The sequence below is a fragment of the Leucoraja erinacea genome, chromosome 4 (genome assembly GCF_028641065.1).
Source record: "Leucoraja erinacea ecotype New England chromosome 4, Leri_hhj_1, whole genome shotgun sequence".
NCBI classification, from domain to species: Eukaryota; Metazoa; Chordata; class Chondrichthyes; order Rajiformes; family Rajidae; genus Leucoraja; species Leucoraja erinaceus.
This window is the reverse complement of record NC_073380.1, coordinates 79,882,103-79,899,397: the sequence shown is the minus strand read 5'-3', so window position 1 is coordinate 79,899,397 and position 17,295 is coordinate 79,882,103. Positions and strand designations below refer to the sequence as shown.

Here is a 17,295-nt window from a genome sequence, read left to right as displayed (position 1 = left end):
ATCTACTCAACTGTGAGTGCCCTTAATGTGGTTTGAAAATGAAAATGTGGTTGCTTTGAAATGCTGCACTGCAAATGGTTGTTGGTGGTGGTAACTGCTTTGAAATGCTGCACTACACAAATGGCTGTCGTTGGTGGTGGTAACTGCTTTGAAATGCTGCACTGCAAAAATGACTTGTTGGTGGTGGTAACTGCTTTGAAATGCTGCACTGCAAAAATGGCTGTTGTTGGTCGAAACTTGACAACTTCCTGTTTGCACTGCATATTGATTTAAATAAAATGCTACCACTTGCTGGCTGTGATTTTTGGCCATCTTACTCAGTCTCCCGCCGCTCACCAGGTACAGAGGATTCTTCCCATCAATGAAAAATAAAAGTGTTATTAGTGTTTAAATAAATGTTGAGAATCTCTCTCCTGTCAATCATGCCATGAAGGCCACGCCCCTTCCGGTTGAAGGGGGAGGGATTCTAAAACCCAGAAGTGTGGACGTCTGAGCTGTGAATCAACTGAACGTCTACTGAACTGTGAGTGTGGTGTTTATGTGGTGTTTTGTGTGGTTTTATGGTGGTTTCACCCTGCTTGAAATGGTATGAAACTGCATTTGAATGTGGTGGTGGCATGGCACCCTGCATGAAATCATATGAAACTGCATTTGAATTTGGTGGCCTTGCACTCTGCTTGAAGTGGTCGGAAACTGCACTTGCATTCGGTGGCCTTGCACCCTGCTTGAAATGGTAGGAAACTGCATTTGAATTTGGTTGCCTTATACCTTGCTGGAAATGGAATTTCAAGGACTAGACGCGAGTCAACTGCTAGCCCACCAGCCATGAGTGAGCTGCCACCACAAGCTTGAGTGACAGGGCTGCCACCCCAATAATCCATTTGGCCCACAATGTCCATACTAGCCCTCTGGAAACCAGCCCCTTCAGCCCACAATACCCATACTAGCGCTCCAGAAACCCTCCCCCGGAGGAACCCCATCTCCCTCCTACCCTCCCTCCCCCACACCTCTCTCCCCCTCCCCTCCCCCTCCCCCATCCCCTCTATCCTCATCCCTCTCCATCCCCCTCTCCTCCCCCTCCTCTCCTCACCCCCTCTCCTCCCCAACCCCCTACCACCCCCACCCCTTCCCTCCCCACCCCCCTTCCCTCTCCCCCACCCCCCCCCGCCCCCTTCCCTCCCCCACCCCCTTTCCCTCTCTCTCCCCACCCCCTTCCCCCTCCCACTCTCCCCCCTCCATCCACTCTTTCCCCTCTACCCCCTACCCCATCTCCCTCCTCGCATCCCCCTCTCCCGCACACCTCTCTACCCATCCACTCTCTCCTTCTCTCCCCACACCCTCTCCTCTCCATCTCCATCTCCCCTCACCCCTCCTCCCCCCTCCTCCTCCCACCCCCAGCCCTCCCTCCCCCACCCCCTTCCCTCTCTACCCCACCCCCCCCTTCTTCCCTCTGTAACCCCTGCCCCCTTCCCCTCTGTCCCTCTTCCACCACTCCCCCTACCCCTCCCTCCCCACCTCCACTTCTGTACCCCTACCCCACCCCTCTCCCTCTCCCTCCCCCATCTCCTCTCTCTCTCCCCCCTTCCCCCCAACCCCTTCCCCTACCCTTCTGTCCCTCTTCCACCACCCTCCCTACCCCTCCTCCCTCCCTCCCTCCCCCACTTCTCTCCCCGTTACCCCACCCCTCTCCCTCTCCTCCGTCCCCCCCCCCCCTCTCCCCCCCACCCCCCCCCCTCCCTCCACAATCTTCCCCCCCTCCCTCCCCTACCTCATCACCCTCCTCCCCTCCCTCCCCCCACCCTCTCCCCCCTCCCCCTCGCTCTCCCCCCCCAACGCCCTCCCCCCCTCCCCCCCTCTCTCTCCCCCTCTCTCCTCTCCTCTCCCTCTCCTCCCCCTCCTCTCCCTCTCCATCCCCTCCTCCCCCCTCCCCCCCCCCTTCTCCCTCCCCACTCTTCCCCCCCCTCCACACTCTTCCCCCTCTCTCCCCTACCCCTCTCTCTTTCCCTCCCCCCACCCCCTCTCTCCTCCTCCCTTTCCATCTCCCTTGCCCAAGACATTTTGCCATAGAGGGAGTACAGAGAAGGTTAACCAGACTGATTCCTGGGATGTCAGGACTTTCGTATGAAGAAAGACTGGATAGACTCGGCTTGTACTCGCTAGAATTTAGAAGATTGAGAGGGGATCTTATAGAAACTTACAAAATTCTTAAGGGGTTGGGCAGGCTAGATGCAGGAAGATTGTTCCCGATGTTGGGGAAGTCCAGAACAAGGGGTCACAGTTTAAGGATAAGGGGGAAATCTTTTAGGACCAAGATGAGGAAAACATTTTTCACACAGAGAGTGGTGAATCTCTGGAATTCTCTGCCACAGAAGGTAGTTGAGGCCAGTTCATTGGCTATATTTAAGAGGGAGTTAGATGTGGCCCTTGTGGCTAAAGTGATCAGGGGGTATGGAGAGAAGGCAGGTACAGGATACTGAGTTGGATGATCAGCCATGATCATATTGAATGGCGGTGCAGGTTTGAATGGCCTACTCCTGCACCTAATATCTATGTTTCCCTCTCCTCACCCCTCTCCCTCTCCTCCCCCTCCTCCTCCCCCACCCATCCCTCTCCCCCCCCCCCCTTCGCCCTTCCCCTCGTTCCCCCTACCCACTCTACTCCTCCTCCTCCCTCCCTCCCATTCTACCTCCACCCCCATCCCCTACTCCCTCTCCCCCCTCTCCCCCCCTCCCTCCTCACTCTTCCCCCCATTCTCTCACCCCCCTCCACACTCTTCCCCCTACCTCCTCCCCCCCTCCATCCTCCCCTCCCTTTCTCTCCACCCCCCCCACTCTTTCCCCCCTCCCCCCACCCTCCCTCACCCCTTCCCCCCTCTCCCTTTCCCCCCTCCCTCCCTCTCCTCCCCGTCTCCCTCCCCCTCCCTCCCCCCCCTCTCTCCCCCCTTTTCCTCCCATCTCTGCCCTCTCGACCACTCCCCCCTACCCCTCTTCCGCACCTACGCTCCCCCTTCTCACCCTATTCCCCCTCTCCCCCTTCCCCTCTTCCTCCCTCCCCCTTCCCCCGCCTCCCCTCCTCCCCTCCCTCCACACTCTTTCCCCCCTCCCCCCCTCCCCCTCCCTCTCTCCCCCTTCCCGCACCCCTGTCTCCTCCCCCTCCACCCCCCTCCCCCCCCCCCACCCCTCTCTCCCCCCTCTCTCCCCCCTCACCCTATCTCCCTCCCCCCCCCCCCCCTTCACCCCTCTCTCCCTCCCCCCCCCTCTTGCACCATTTTCCTCTACCCTCCTCCACCCCCCTCTCTCCCCCCTTCGCCCACTCCCCCTACCCCCCACTCTCCCCCCCTCTCTCTCCCCCTACCCCGCTCTCCTCTCCCCCCAAATCTCTCCCGTTTTCCTCCTCCCCCTCTTCTCACCCTCCCTCTCTCCCCACCCCGTCTCCCCTCCCCCCCACCTGTGTGTTTGGGGGGTGGTTCGTGTGCACCCGCAGCCCTGCCCCCCCCCCCCCCCCCCCCCCCCCCCCCCCCGCTCACCTGGGGAAACAGATCCAACGGGTCTACACCTAGTCAGGTGCACCCTTTTTTATCCGGTGTTCCCGAAAAGCTCCGAAAACCGGCCATTTTCTTTCCAGATGTCGTCTGCCCAAAGCTCGCGTTTGGCCCAACCCTCCCAAAACGACCCCGTCAACCCAGGTCCCCTACTGTACTCTCCTCCTCCCTGGAGACCGGGAGACGCTTAAACATCTGTAAATCTTGCTTAAATGTTAGTCCCCTTAGTCCCCTACCTGGTCCGGTCAATGCCTTACCGGGTCCTGGGCCCTCTGTGGCCTCCTCCGGTTTCCCCCCGGCCTCTACCCCCTGCTCGCCCTCCAGCGCGGCCCCTGGACGCCCCAGCTCCGCGAATGTCGGGAGTCGGCCCCAGCGCCCAGCGGGTGCGGGCCCTTACCCTCGCCCCAAGCCCCCGCTGTGGCCGCCTCACCCCATCTCGTCCTGGATTTGGACCCGCCCTAGAGTTGCCTCCCCCCGCCCCCCCGGCCACGGAGCCCCCAGCTCCGCGGCTCCAAATCCCGACCTCCGCGAATGTTTGAAGAAGGCGGCCACAGCGCTCCGGATCTTGCCGCACGGCGACCCCATTGCCCCACCCCGCTGGTATCCCAGCTCTGCGACGTCGCCGACTGCATTCTCGGAGCTTCCGGCCGCGGGCCGCGCTGGATTTGGAGCGCCTCGCAGCCCCGGGGTCGGAGCTACAACCCGCCCCGCCCGCGGCCGGACTCCCCCCCAGCTCCGCGAGGTTGGGAGTCGCCCCCTTCCCCTCACCCTCTACACCACCACCCCCACCACATAAAATCCCTCCCCCACTAACATGTTTCAATGGGTTCTCCCCTCCGGGGTGAGGCAGCTCTCCGCAAGACTGGGGAAACAGCCGCCCCCGCTACCTACCGCTAGTATGACAATAAAACACTCTGACACCTAATGATCTATTGATTTTGCATGTCTGAAGGGTGAGATATTAAGGCTGATATAACAGTTAAAGAGCACAGGGAGGAAATTAGAGAAACTAAAGAGGAAAATAGTACATAATCATTCATACTTTATTTTAACTTTCATTAATTAAAAAAACATTTATTGAAAAGTCATTAAAGGTCATACCTGATCACAGAAATCTCTGCAAACTGGATATTCTCTTGCTTGATAACAACATGATGCTTCTGCAGAATTAAAGATAGAATATTAAATGCTAGGTTTTGTAAATCTTCTCCAAGCCATAATGGAACTTAATGGAATCTTCTCCAAGTCACAGGCAGAACCCAGGTTATGCAAGGGCTCCATTCTCAAGAACTGTCCATTCTCGGTTTTTCCATGTTAGAAACATCTGAGCCAGATGCAAAAAAAATTTTGTTCAGATTTGCATTTATTGGTGTATTTTTGAATGACAATAAAGTCTTTGATTGATTGATTGATTTCTATAGCTACCCATTGTAGCACGCTGCTTACAATTCTTATAATTCTCTTTTCATCAAATTCTCCCCAATATTAAACAAATGGAACATACGTTGTATCCATTTGATAATGAGTAGTACTAAACATATTATTATTACAAGCTTGGGATTTGCTTTAACTCAGATTCCTGCACCTCAGGCATTCCATAACCTGGGATGTTCCTGTAATTGGTATTTTTACTGTTAAACACCAGCCAAATTAGATAGGCAAAAACTTGTAAGCAAGAAAAATACATTGCTGACCCCAAAGGTTTAAAATCAAAGCAGTCTTCAAATTACACACAATTTTAATAAAATTACATCAATGTAGAATGGTGCATATCATGGGAATGGAATAGGCAAGTTTTACAGCAAATGGTGAGAAATGTAGGCCAGATGGCATTGTTTTGTTTTAACTTCAGATCTGGCAATGCTGGCAAGGTTAGCATTTATTGCCCATCTGCAAACGTGATGGTGACCTGCCTCTTTGAACTGTGACAGTTTGTGTGAAGTAACACCACACATAGTGCTGTTTAGGGGAATTTGGGGATTTAAGCCCTGCAATGCAGAATCGCCAACATAGTTCCAAGTGAAGTTGGTGCATAAATTTAGGTTTATTATTCACATGTTCAATTTTAGGTTTATTATTCACATGATGGCAGGGCTTGAATGCCATCACCTCCTACAACGCAAAATCAAGAGGCAGCTCAAACGACAGCGAAGCATCACTCCCTGACAAGCGTTCTACGCACGCTTTGATAGAGAGAACACAGATGTGCCTTCCTGAGCCCCCATAGGCCCTGATGGTATTACTGTCACAGTCACAGAGGCCAACATCAGAAGATCCTTCAAGGGGGTGAACCCTCGGAAAGCGCCTGGAGCTGATGTATACCCGGTCGAGTATTGAAAACCTGCGCAGATCAACTGGCTGGGGTTTTTGCGGACATTTTCAACCTCCGCAAAACCTGCTTTAAGGGGGCATCAATAATACCAGTGCCCAAGAAGAGTAAGATGCTGTGCCTCAATGACTATCGACCAGTGGCACTAACGTCCATGGTGATGAAGTGCTTTGAGAGGTTGGTTATGGGGCATTTCAACTCCTACCTCAATAAGAACCTCGACCCGCTACAGTACTGTCACTTGCCCAAGCAGTTGTCCCCACTTGCCTTAAAGCCACCTCCATCGTGCCAGTGCCAAAACACTCCACTGCGGCAAGCCTCAACGACTTCCGCCCAGTTGCACTTACCCCCATCATCACCAAGTGCTTCGAGAGGCTGGTCCTGGCACACCTCAAAAGCTGCCTACCCCCCACACTGGATCCCTATCAGTTTGCCTACCGCAAGAACAGGAGTACGGAGGATGCCATCTCAACGGCACTTCACTCCGCCCTCTCCCACCTCGACAACAGAGACACTTACGTAAGAATGCTGTTCATCGATTACAGCTCAGCATTCAACACCATTATTCCATCAAAACTGATCACCAAACTCGGTAACCTGGGCATCGACCCCTCCCTCTGCAACTGGATACTGGACTTTCTAACCAACAGACCCCAGTCTGTGAGGTTAGACAAGCACACCTCTTCAACCCTCACCCTAAACACCGGCGTTCCTCAGGGCTGTGTGCTGAGCCCCCTCCTCTACTCCCTCTTCACCTATGACTGCACACCTGTACATGGTACTAACACCATCATCAAGTATGCAGATGATACAACGGTGATTGGCCTCATCAGCAACAACGATGAGCTGGCCTACAGGGAGGAGGTCCAGCACTTAGCAGCATGGTGCGCTGACAACAACCTGGCCCTTAACTCCAAGAAGACCAAGGAGCTCATTGTAGACTTCAGGAAGTCCAGAGGCGGCACGCACACCCCCATCCACATTAATGGGACGGAGGTGGAAAGTGTTTCTAGCTTCAGGTTCCTGGGAGTCAACATCTCCGATGACCTCTCTTGGACCCACAATACCTCTACTCTGATCAAGAAGGCTCATTAGCGTCTCTTTTTCCTGAGGAGACTGAAGAAGGTCCATCTGTCTCCTCAGATCCTGGTGAACTTCTACCGCTGCACCATCGAGAGCATCCTTACCAACTGCATCACAGTATGGTATGGCAACTGCTCTGTCTCCGACCGGAAGGCATTGCAGAGGGTGGTGAAAATTGCCCAACGCATCACCGGTTCCACGCTCCCCTCCATTGAGTCTGTCCAAAGCAAGCGCTGTCTGCGGAGGGCGCTCAGCATCGCCAAGGACTGCTCTCACCCCAACCATGGACTGTTTACCCTCCTACCATCCGGGAGGCGCTACAGGTCTCTCCGTTGCCGAATCAGCAGGTCGAGGAACAGCTTCTTTCCGGCGGCTGTCACTCTACTCAACAACGTATCTCGGTGACTGCCAATCACCACCCCCCCCGGACACTTATTATTTTTTATTCAAATCGTTTGCTATGTCGCTCTTCAAGGGAGATGCTAAATGCATTTCGTTGTCTCTGTACTGTACACTGACAATGACAATTAAAATTGAATCTGAATCTGAATCTTCACCTATGATCACAATAGGTCCACGGAGGATGCAATCTCACTTTCACTCCACTCCGCATTGTCCCTTGGACAATAACAACATTTACATCAGGCTGGGGTTTATAGACTACAGCTCGGCGTTCAATACCACCATCCCCTCCAAGCTGGTTACCAAGATCTTCAATAAGGATTGTATCATAATTGTATAATAGTTTATTATGGATATATGTTTGTATTGTATTTATGGTGGTGGGTTCTGGCTTGTTTTATTGTTGTGTAAATATTGAATAAATTTTTTGATTATTAAAAAAAAAAAAAAAAAAAAAAAAAAGCTGGTTACCAAGATCTTCAATAAGGATTGTATCATAATTGTATAATAGTTTATTATGGATATATGTTTGTATTGTATTTATGGTGGTGGGTTCTGGCTTGTTTTATTGTAGTGTAAATATTATTTTTTAATAATTGAATAAATTTTTTGAATAAAAAAAAAAAAAAAGCTGGTTACCAAGTTCACGGAACTGGGTGTCTGCGCATTCCTCTGCAATTGGATCCTCAACTTCCTCATCCACAGACCACAGTCTATTCGAATTGGTAGGAATACTTCATCCTCAGTAACAATCAGTACAGGAGCACCTCAAGGCTGCGTGCTCAGTCCCCTGCTCTACTCACTCAACACCCATGACTGTGTAGCCGGACATAGTGCGAACTCCATCATCAAGTTCGCCGACGGCACTACCATTATGGGATGAATAACAGATGGATGAGTCAGAGTATAGAAGTGAGATCGACCGATTGACCAAATGGTGCGAGCACAACAACCTGGCTCTCAACACCAGCAAAACCAAGGAACTGATTATGGACTTTGGAACAGGAAGGTTGAGGACCCACAATCCTGTTTATCAAGTCAAGTTTTATTCAAGTCAAGTCAAGTTTTATTCATCACTTGCACATAAAGTACAAGTGAAATGAATTTGCCAGCAGCGGTACAATAAAAAAAAACACACAATACACAATAAAAATTTAACACAAATATCCACCACAGCATTCAGCACTGTGGTGGAAGGCACAAAATTTGGTCAGTCCTCCTCCATTTTCCCCCATGGTCGGGACCTCAACCCTCCACAGTCGCCGCTGTGGGCGTCCAGATGTTCAGACAAGGTAAGTCCAGGTAAGTCCTGAATCGGTGCCTCCCCACCGGAGACCGCGGCTTCAAGTTGGTGTAGGCCGCAGGTTGGCGGTTGAAGATCTAAAGTCCCCGCCGCACCACAGCAAGAAGCACCGCAGACTGCAGGGCCGGCGGTCGGAGCTCCTCTCCAGGGATCCCCGGCAAGGGACCCCGTTCCGGATGATAAGTCCCCGCCGCGCCCGTGGTAAAAGTAGGCCGCGGACCGGCGGTCGGAGCTCTTCTCCTCCCAGGTCTCCAACGGGGGATCCCAGGCTCATTACGCTGCCAGCTGGAGTTCCGCAGACCGCAGCTTCAGGCTGCCGCGGGCCAGCAAATGGAATGCTCCCCCCTGGCGACGGCTCGCCCGCTCCACCACGAAAGCGTCCTCGATGCGCCCGCAGCTGAAGCCCCAAGCACGTCTCTGGGAAAGGACGCACCGATCCTCGATGTTAGGCCACGGGGGAGGTGACATGGAAAAAGTCGCCTCTCCGTGGAGGAAGCGACCAAAACGTTTTCTCCCTTACCCCCCCACACCACTCCCCAAACAAGACACACCGAGACACATTAAAAACATACATTAAGACACATTAAAAAAAGTAGAAAAACAAGCACACTGCTGGCAGGGCTGCCGGCTCGCAGCGTCCTGACCGACCAATTTCAACGGGATGATGCTGGAGAGAATCAAAAACTTCAAATTCCTGGGCGTGCATATTTCCCTCGATCTTTCCTGGACCAAGCATAATGATGCAATTATAAGAAAGCACATCAGCGCCTCTACTTCCTGAGAAGATTACGGAGATTCGTTATGTCAAAGAGGATTCTCTTGAACTTCTACATGTGCACAGCAGAGAGCATACTGACTGGTTGCATCATGGCCTGGTTCGGCAACTTGAACATCAAGGTGCGGAGAAGATTGCAAAAAGTTGTGAACACTGCCCAGTCCATCACTGGCTCTGACCTCCCCACCATCGAAGGGATTTATCGGAGTCACTGCCTCATAAAGCCAGCCAACATCATCAGAGACCCACACCATCCTGGCCACACTTATCTCAACACTGCCATCGGGAAGAAAATACAGGAGCCTGAGAACTGTAACGTCCAGGTTCAGGAACAGCTTCTTCCCCTCAGCCATCAGGCCATTCATATGTGAGGGTGCACAAAAATTCTGGAGAAACTCAGCGGGTGCAGCAGCATCTATGGAGCGAAGGAAATAGGCGACGTTTCGGGCCGAAACCCTTCTTCAGACTGATGGGGGGTGGGGGGGGGGGGAAGGAAGAAAAAGGGAGGAGGAGGAGCCCGAGGGTGGGGGGATGGGAGGAGACAGCTTGAGGGTTAAGGAAGGGGAGGAGACAGCAAGGGCTAGCAAAATTGGGAGAATTCAATGTTCATGCCATCCGGACGCAAGCAACCCAGGCGGAATATGAGGTGCTGTTCCTCCAATTTCTGGTGTTGCTCACTCTGGCAATGGAGGAGACCCAGGACAGAGAGGTCGGATTGGGAATGGGAGGGGGAGTTGAAGTGCTGAGCCACCGGGAGTTCAGGTAGGTTATTGCGGACTGAGCGGAGGTGTTCGGCGAAACGATCGCCCAACCTCCGCTTAGTCTCCCCGATGTAAATCAGCTGACATCTAGAGCAGTGGATGCAGTAGATGAAGTTGGAGGAGATACAGGTGAACCTTTGTCGCACCTGGAACGACTGCTTGGGTCCTTGAATGGAGTCGAGGGGGGAGGTGAAGGGACAGGTGTTGCATTTCTTGCGGTTGCAACGGAAAGTGCCCGGGGAGGGGGTGGTACGGGAAGGAAGGGAAGAATTGACAAGGGAGTTGCGGAGGGAGCGGTCTTTGCGGAAGGCAGACATAGGGGGAGATGGGAAGATGAAGAACGAGGACATTTCCGATGCCCTGGTGTGGAACGTCTCATCCTGGGAACAGATGCGGCGTAGGCGGAGGAATTGGGAGTAGGGGATGGAGTCTTTACAGGGGGCAGGGTGGGAAGATGTGTAGTCCAGATAGCCATGTGAGTCAGTTGGTTTGTAGTGTATGTCGGTCAGAAGTCTGTCCCCTGCGATGGAGATGGTGAGGTCAAGGAATGGTAGGGAAGTGTCGGAAATGGCCCAGGTGTATTGGAGAGCCGGATGGAAGTTGGTGGTGAAGTGGGTCAGTCAGTTGTGTGTGGGTGCAGGAGGTGGCCCCAAAGCAGTCGTCAATGTAACGGAGGTAGAGGTCGGGGATGGGGCCCTGGTACATATTGAACAAGGATTGTTCAACTTACCCAACAAAGAGACAGGCGTAGCTGGGACCCATGCGTGTGCCCATAGCTACGCCTTGTGTTTGGAGGAAATGGAGGAGCCGCATCTGTTTAAAATGCCATTTTCTCCTGCTTGTCGGAGTCGGAGTTCCTCGAGCTGCTAGCTGCTGGTGAAAAATCGATCCGACTTCCGTTTCAGATTTTTTTTTGTTAATCGCGACACACTTTAATAATTTGATTAAAATAAAAAGCGACTTCTAACGCCCTCAACGCCTACAGTGTGACGGATTGCACGAAATGGGACAAAACAACGGGTAAGTCGTGTATTTTACATATAAACTTGCTTGTTGGGATGGCTTTAATCATATTTTACGTTGCGATAATGTGATTTGGGCCCCATACGAACTGGCAGTGTTTGTCCTGCCGATATGGGGTTCAAATTCACTGCAAATGCAACGTTCCAATCGATCGCGTTCCAGAAAAACCCACTCGCAAGATGATTATGTCATAAGAGCGCCTAAATCGTCTATATTTTGTGTTGTTGTCTACCCATAGTCAATATTTTTATACTAAATATTAGTTTTAGTCCCATGTATTGTGTCCTCGTAATGGGAAGGTTCAGACCATTAACCGCAGAATCTTGTGTTCATTTCTCCGTTCATTTTCGATATTGCTTCTAAGGTACCGGAGTCAGAGGTTTCGCCTTCACCACGCTCCTTCCTTGGAGAAGTTTTTTTGCTCTTGTCTCCATCCTTTACACGATTGAAATGTATAAAAGTGTTATCAACACTTTAAAAAAGGTTAAACCGTGTCTTGAAATCAAGTAATAACAAGTAACATTGAAAGAATGGTAAGCAAGGAGTTAAAAGTTAAAGGAGCAAATGATGTTACAACCTTACAGCATGCTGCCACTAGGAGTACTGTTTATTTCAGTATTTTAAAATTAAAAAGATTTCTTCAGAACAAAGAACTTTAAGTGCCCATTACACACATGCTCTTCCCCACAAAAGTGCAAGGCAATGACCATTTCCAAGACCACTCCCTCTCTAGGTACTTTCTCCTGCATCCGCAAGAGATGCAACACCTATCCCCTTACCTCCCCGCTCGACTGTGTCCAAGGACCCTAACAGTCTTTTCAGTCGAGGCAGAGGTTCACCTCCAACCTCATCTACTGTATCCAGTGTTCCAGGTGTCGACTCCGGTATATCGGCGAGACCAAGTCCAGACTTGGCGACCGTTTCGCTGAACACCTCCGCTCAGTCTGCCTAAACCGACCTGATCTCCCGGTTGCTCAGCACGTTAACTCCCCCTCCCAGTCTGACCTTCTGTCCTTAGCCTCCTCAATGGTCAGAGTGAGGCCCAGCACAAATTGGAGGATCAGCACCTTATATTTCGCTTGGGTAGCTTACACCCCAGTGGTATGAACATTGACTTTTCTAACTTCAAGTTGTCCTTGCTTTCACTGTCTCTCCATCCCCTCCCCAGTTCTACCACTAGTCTTACTGTCTACGACTACATTTTATTTCTGTACCACTCACTACCCTGGCATCAGTCTGAAGGGTCTCGACCCGAAACATCACCCATTCCTTCTCTCCAGAGATGCAGCCTGTCCCGTTGAGTTACTCCAGCATTTTGTCTAACTTCTACCATTTCCAAGGAGTGTCTAAACACGTCCTTAATGATTCCTCCAAAATCAAACAAATCCTTTGCTAATGTCATTTGTTTCAGCAAGAGTACGTTAGAGAATGGGATCTAAATGTTAAAGTAAAATATGAAATCCAAGTTTCATCTCACTCTCCTCACTCTTAAAACTTGCTTTCTCAGTTTCTGATGAAAACTTATTCTGAAACATTAACTGTTTTTTCTTGCAATAGATGTTGCTTAATATGTCCAGCATTTATTATTTTTAAATTCCAAACATTCAGCTGTTTTTTTTTTAGAGAATGAAAAGTTCATGTCTCAGGCAGATGACCCCCTGTAAGCAACTTTTGTTCCAAAATAAACCAACAATTTTGCAAAATAAATTGCAAATACTTTAAAAGAGCAAAGCGTTATTAATAATTGGTTAGATTATTTTCCATGCTTGGAAAACTATGCTATTCAATATATTTAATAGCAATCTCATGCAAGTGAATACTGTGAACACTTCAGTTTAGATTAGTTTAGAGGCACGCAATGAAACAAGCTTTTGGCCCACCGTGTCCACGTTGATCAATGATCATCCATACACTAGTTCTATCCTACATACTTGCGACAACTAATTAAACAACAAACCTGCATGTCTTTGGAATATGGTAGGAAACCAGAGCATCCATAGAAAACCCACGCGGTACAAACCGTATAGACAGCACCCATTGTAGGGATCGAACCTGGGTCTCTGGCACTGCAAGGCAGCAACTCTACTGCTGCGCCATTGTGCCGCCCTTAAATGGTCACCTTCAATGCCAGTAATGTTAACCATTTGGACCTTTTGTCTAGTCCAAAATAGTTTCTTCTTGTTGATCTTTAAAATTGTGAAACCAGAAATGTTACGGAAGGTACGCTTTTAAAAAAAATCACTTTCCAAACATAATTTCTCCACCTCAACATTAAAATATTTCCAAGTCTCAGCCGGGTCTTCAGACATTTTCCCTACTCTCATCTCCAGGTTTAGTGTCTATTGCGCAATGGCTCTCTGTGAAATACTTTAGGACTCACCAATTTTAAGCAGTAAGGCAATATATAAATTACTGCATTGAAGTCCAGAATTGCCAGAGGTTCCCATTGTTAATACTAACTGAGCCTTTAAAGTTTCACCTTTCGCCACTATCAGCTTGACTACTAGTATATCTCCTAAATAATCTTGACTACACTAGTTCATAATAGTTAGAATTATGTCAATCATGCACGACGACAAAGCAGATCTTAGCAATGGAACATACTTTAATCCTTGACCAAATGCACTGTAGTTAACTATAGATACTTTCAAATCAAAAATGGACTGGAGGCCAACATATTCATTTCTTCATAAAATTCCTCATACAAACTAATTGGCAGTTTTTCCAAGATGCTCTGAACAAAACAAACAGGGAAAACATACAAACTCTGTACAGACTGCACCCCAGAAGCTATAAGGCAGCAACTCTACAGTCTGAAGAAGGGTCTCGACGCGAAACGTCACCCATCCTTTTTCTCCAGAGATGCTGCCCGTCCCGCTGAGTTACTCCAGCTTTTTGTGTCTATCTGTGGTTTAAACCAGCATCTGCAGTTCCTTCTTACACAACTCTACAGTTGTGCTGCTTTGAAGCTTTTGAAGATTAGCAGAGGCAGCCAAAAAGCCAAGTGGCTTCAAAAACAGAATTCTACAGGAGAATGATATAGTGGTTAAAAGATTAATCTTCAGTAGATAAACATAAAATGACAATATTCCAGTGACAGGTGGTGCAACAAGATAGTGTTGGAGGTCATTCTTGGTTGGAATCAGACTACAGAGAGGACGAAGAAATAGGGCTAGTAAAGAGAATTCAGAAAAAATGGAGCTAAGCTGTGAATTAAATATTTGGATGATGCTCTCAAAGTCCCCATTAGATGAATGGAAATTTCTAACAGCAATGTTAATTGGAAAAACTTTGTATGGGAGAGGGTGTGGATCATGACTTTCTTCATGAGATGGTACCTCCAGAGGATGAACACAAATGATAATGCTTACAGCGTTCTGGTAATGAAAGCATGAATTTTAGTTTTTGTAGAAACATTGCAGGAGCAGGAGGACAGATGAGTAACAATACATAGGGGAAGACACTTAAAAATAGATAAAATATGCAGTTCTTGGTTGAATTTGACATCAAGATTTTTAACTCTTAATGCAAACATCCCAGTAGGGATTAACTGCATTTAGCAACAACCAGTAGTGCTGGGAGGTTTTGAGAATGGAGGCTTCCAATTTACAGGTGCACAACCTTTTATCCGAAGTTCCAAATAACGAAAAGCTCCGAATAGTGGACATCTTTTTGGGTCCTTGAAGAAAGGTTCACCGAGGGCGGCCCGCAGAGGTGACAGCGGAACCTCCGGTCGGTCCTCGAAGAAAGGGGAACTAAATCCCCATTCATAAAAGAGAAGGTGAGGGTATATTGCGCGGGAGGGTTAATAATTGACAATCTGCTGCTGCCTGCCCGCTGAGTTAAAAAGTTCCCACGGTAGACTCATGATACACAGTGTATCGTGAGTCTTGCGTGGGAACTTTTTAAAGTCAGCGGGCAGGCAGCAGCAGATTGTCGCTCCCTTCAGTTTCACCCCACCTACACCCCTCTGCTTCCCGGCCATGTGTGTGACCCCTTCCCTCCCCTCTCCAGCTCCCCGCCCATTGCACCGGCGTGGGAGCTTTGCACTGTCTTCACGTCGGCGATGCTAGCAGCACAGTGCCAGTCACCGGAGACGTCAGGACCAACGGGACACCAACCCCCAGGCCCACTGCAAGCACGGAGATCCCAGAGACCCACAGCCAGCAGCAGCCCAGCCCCGTTCCAACTCCAGAGGAACACGCTCCCCGTAGGGACAGAAGCTGATGGTGTGCAAGGTACGTCTTGGTCTTGGGGTTGCGGATGAGGCGGCGCAGCTCGGGCTGTGACGTCTCCGGCCACCCCCCTGTACAGGAGCTGAGACTGGGAACTGTGGGGTTGTTTGCAGTTGCAGAGGGAGAGGGCAAGGGCGGTACAGTTCCCAGTCTCAGCTCCAGTCCAGGGGGATGGCCGGAGACGTCAGGACCAACGGGACACCGACTGCAAGCACGGAGATCCCAGAGACTCACAGCCAGCAGCAACTCTAGCCCAGCCCCGCTCCAACTCCAGAGGAACCCGGGTTGCAGATGAGGGGGCGCAGCTCGGGCTGTGGGCGAACTGCCACTTGTCGCTGTAGCGGCGCATCGGGGAGCGGGTTCCTGTTGGTCCTGACGTCTCCGGCCACCCCCCTGGACAGGAGCTGAGAGACGTCAGGACCACCAGAAGCCGCTCCCCGATGGGCCGCTACGGCGACGTGGCAGTTCGCCCACAGCCCGAGCTGCGCCCCCTCATCGGGACACCGACCCCCAGGCCCACTGCAAGCACGGAGATCCCAGATCAGCAACTCCAGCCCAGCCCCGCTCCAACTGCAGAGGAACACGCAGAAGGTGATGGTGTGCAAGGTACGTCTTGTTCTTGGGGTGGCACAGCTCGGGCTGTGGGCGAACTGCCACTTGTCGCCGTAGCGGCCCATCGGGGAGCGGATTCCTCTGGAGTTGGAGGGACAGGGAGACACAGCGGCTTTTGAGAATGGTGGGCAATCACTTCCAAAGTTCTGCCCACACAGTCAGTACACCTCTCCTACACTTGTCTCCCGCACTAAGATCATCTCGCAGAGAATGATCCCAGCCTAACCCTCCCTATTCTGCAAGAAAAAACTACATTGAAGACTGAAACTCGCGATCGAGTAACTGCCGGGATCCAGGCGCAAACTCGCGATCTTGCGGATATGAGCCGAGCACCCTACCACTGAGCCAGCCGTTAAAATCTACGCTAAAAACCTTCCATTCCGAAAGCCGAAAAATTCTGAATTACGAAAAGTGTCTGGTCCCAAGGCTTTCGGATAAAAGGTTGTGCACCTGTACCAACAATGACCCAATGAGGAAATCCATTCAAAATATAATATTAAACAGGTGGTTAAAGTAGCAAAATATTACTGATAGCAATTTTTGCTGAAGATGTCACTGATGGAGAAAAATAATTCAATTTTCACATCCCTTTCACATCGTATAACAATTTACAAACAGAAAGTATGGTTGTTGTAACATTGGAAAAGTAGCACAAGGCAAGTTCCCACACATGGTAATGCAATTATGAGATTTTCTGATCATCTGTTCTGGTACGACCGAATGAGTAAATACCAGTTAAGGCATTGAGGACATCGCCCCCTACTCTTCCTTCGGATAGTGATTCAACCTCAAATGGTGGCTTGGTTTAACATCTTATCCGAAAGATAGCCGCCGCACATTCAATGCTATCGCCATTTGCCATCCATACTTTGGTGCTCAAGTCTTTGGATTAATTAGTAGCATCAAACATGTCATTTTTGGGATAAAGCAATTCAGGCCATTCCTTTGATCCAGATAGACAAGAGCACAAAATGTACATGGCTGATGAAAAGAGCGCTGAAATTCACAAAATGGGAAACAAAGTAATCAACAGTTCCAAACACAGCTAAGATGTTCAGTAGGGATAACTAATTACTTAATATCAGCGCTACAGAATGCCATTTGCAGATCACGAATTTAGACAATGTGGACAAGGCAAACATCAATGTGGGTTTTATACAACAAGTGAGATAATTGGTTAGACATCAATAATATAGTAAAGCACTTTGGAGAATATGCTGACATCATCAAC

General features: G+C 50.0%; 1 protein-coding gene across 2 annotated transcripts in view; it reads right to left on the bottom strand.

Moving 5' to 3' along the window:
* Nucleotides 1–17,295, bottom strand: part of reck (reversion-inducing-cysteine-rich protein with kazal motifs) — a 120,934-nt gene that overhangs the window by 87,304 nt on the left and 16,335 nt on the right. For both annotated transcript variants that reach the window (XM_055634621.1, XM_055634622.1), the window contains exon 4: nucleotides 4,643–4,701. In XM_055634621.1, the coding sequence (XP_055490596.1) occupies nucleotides 4,643–4,701 (59 nt within the window). The remainder of the gene's footprint in view (nucleotides 1–4,642; nucleotides 4,702–17,295) is intronic.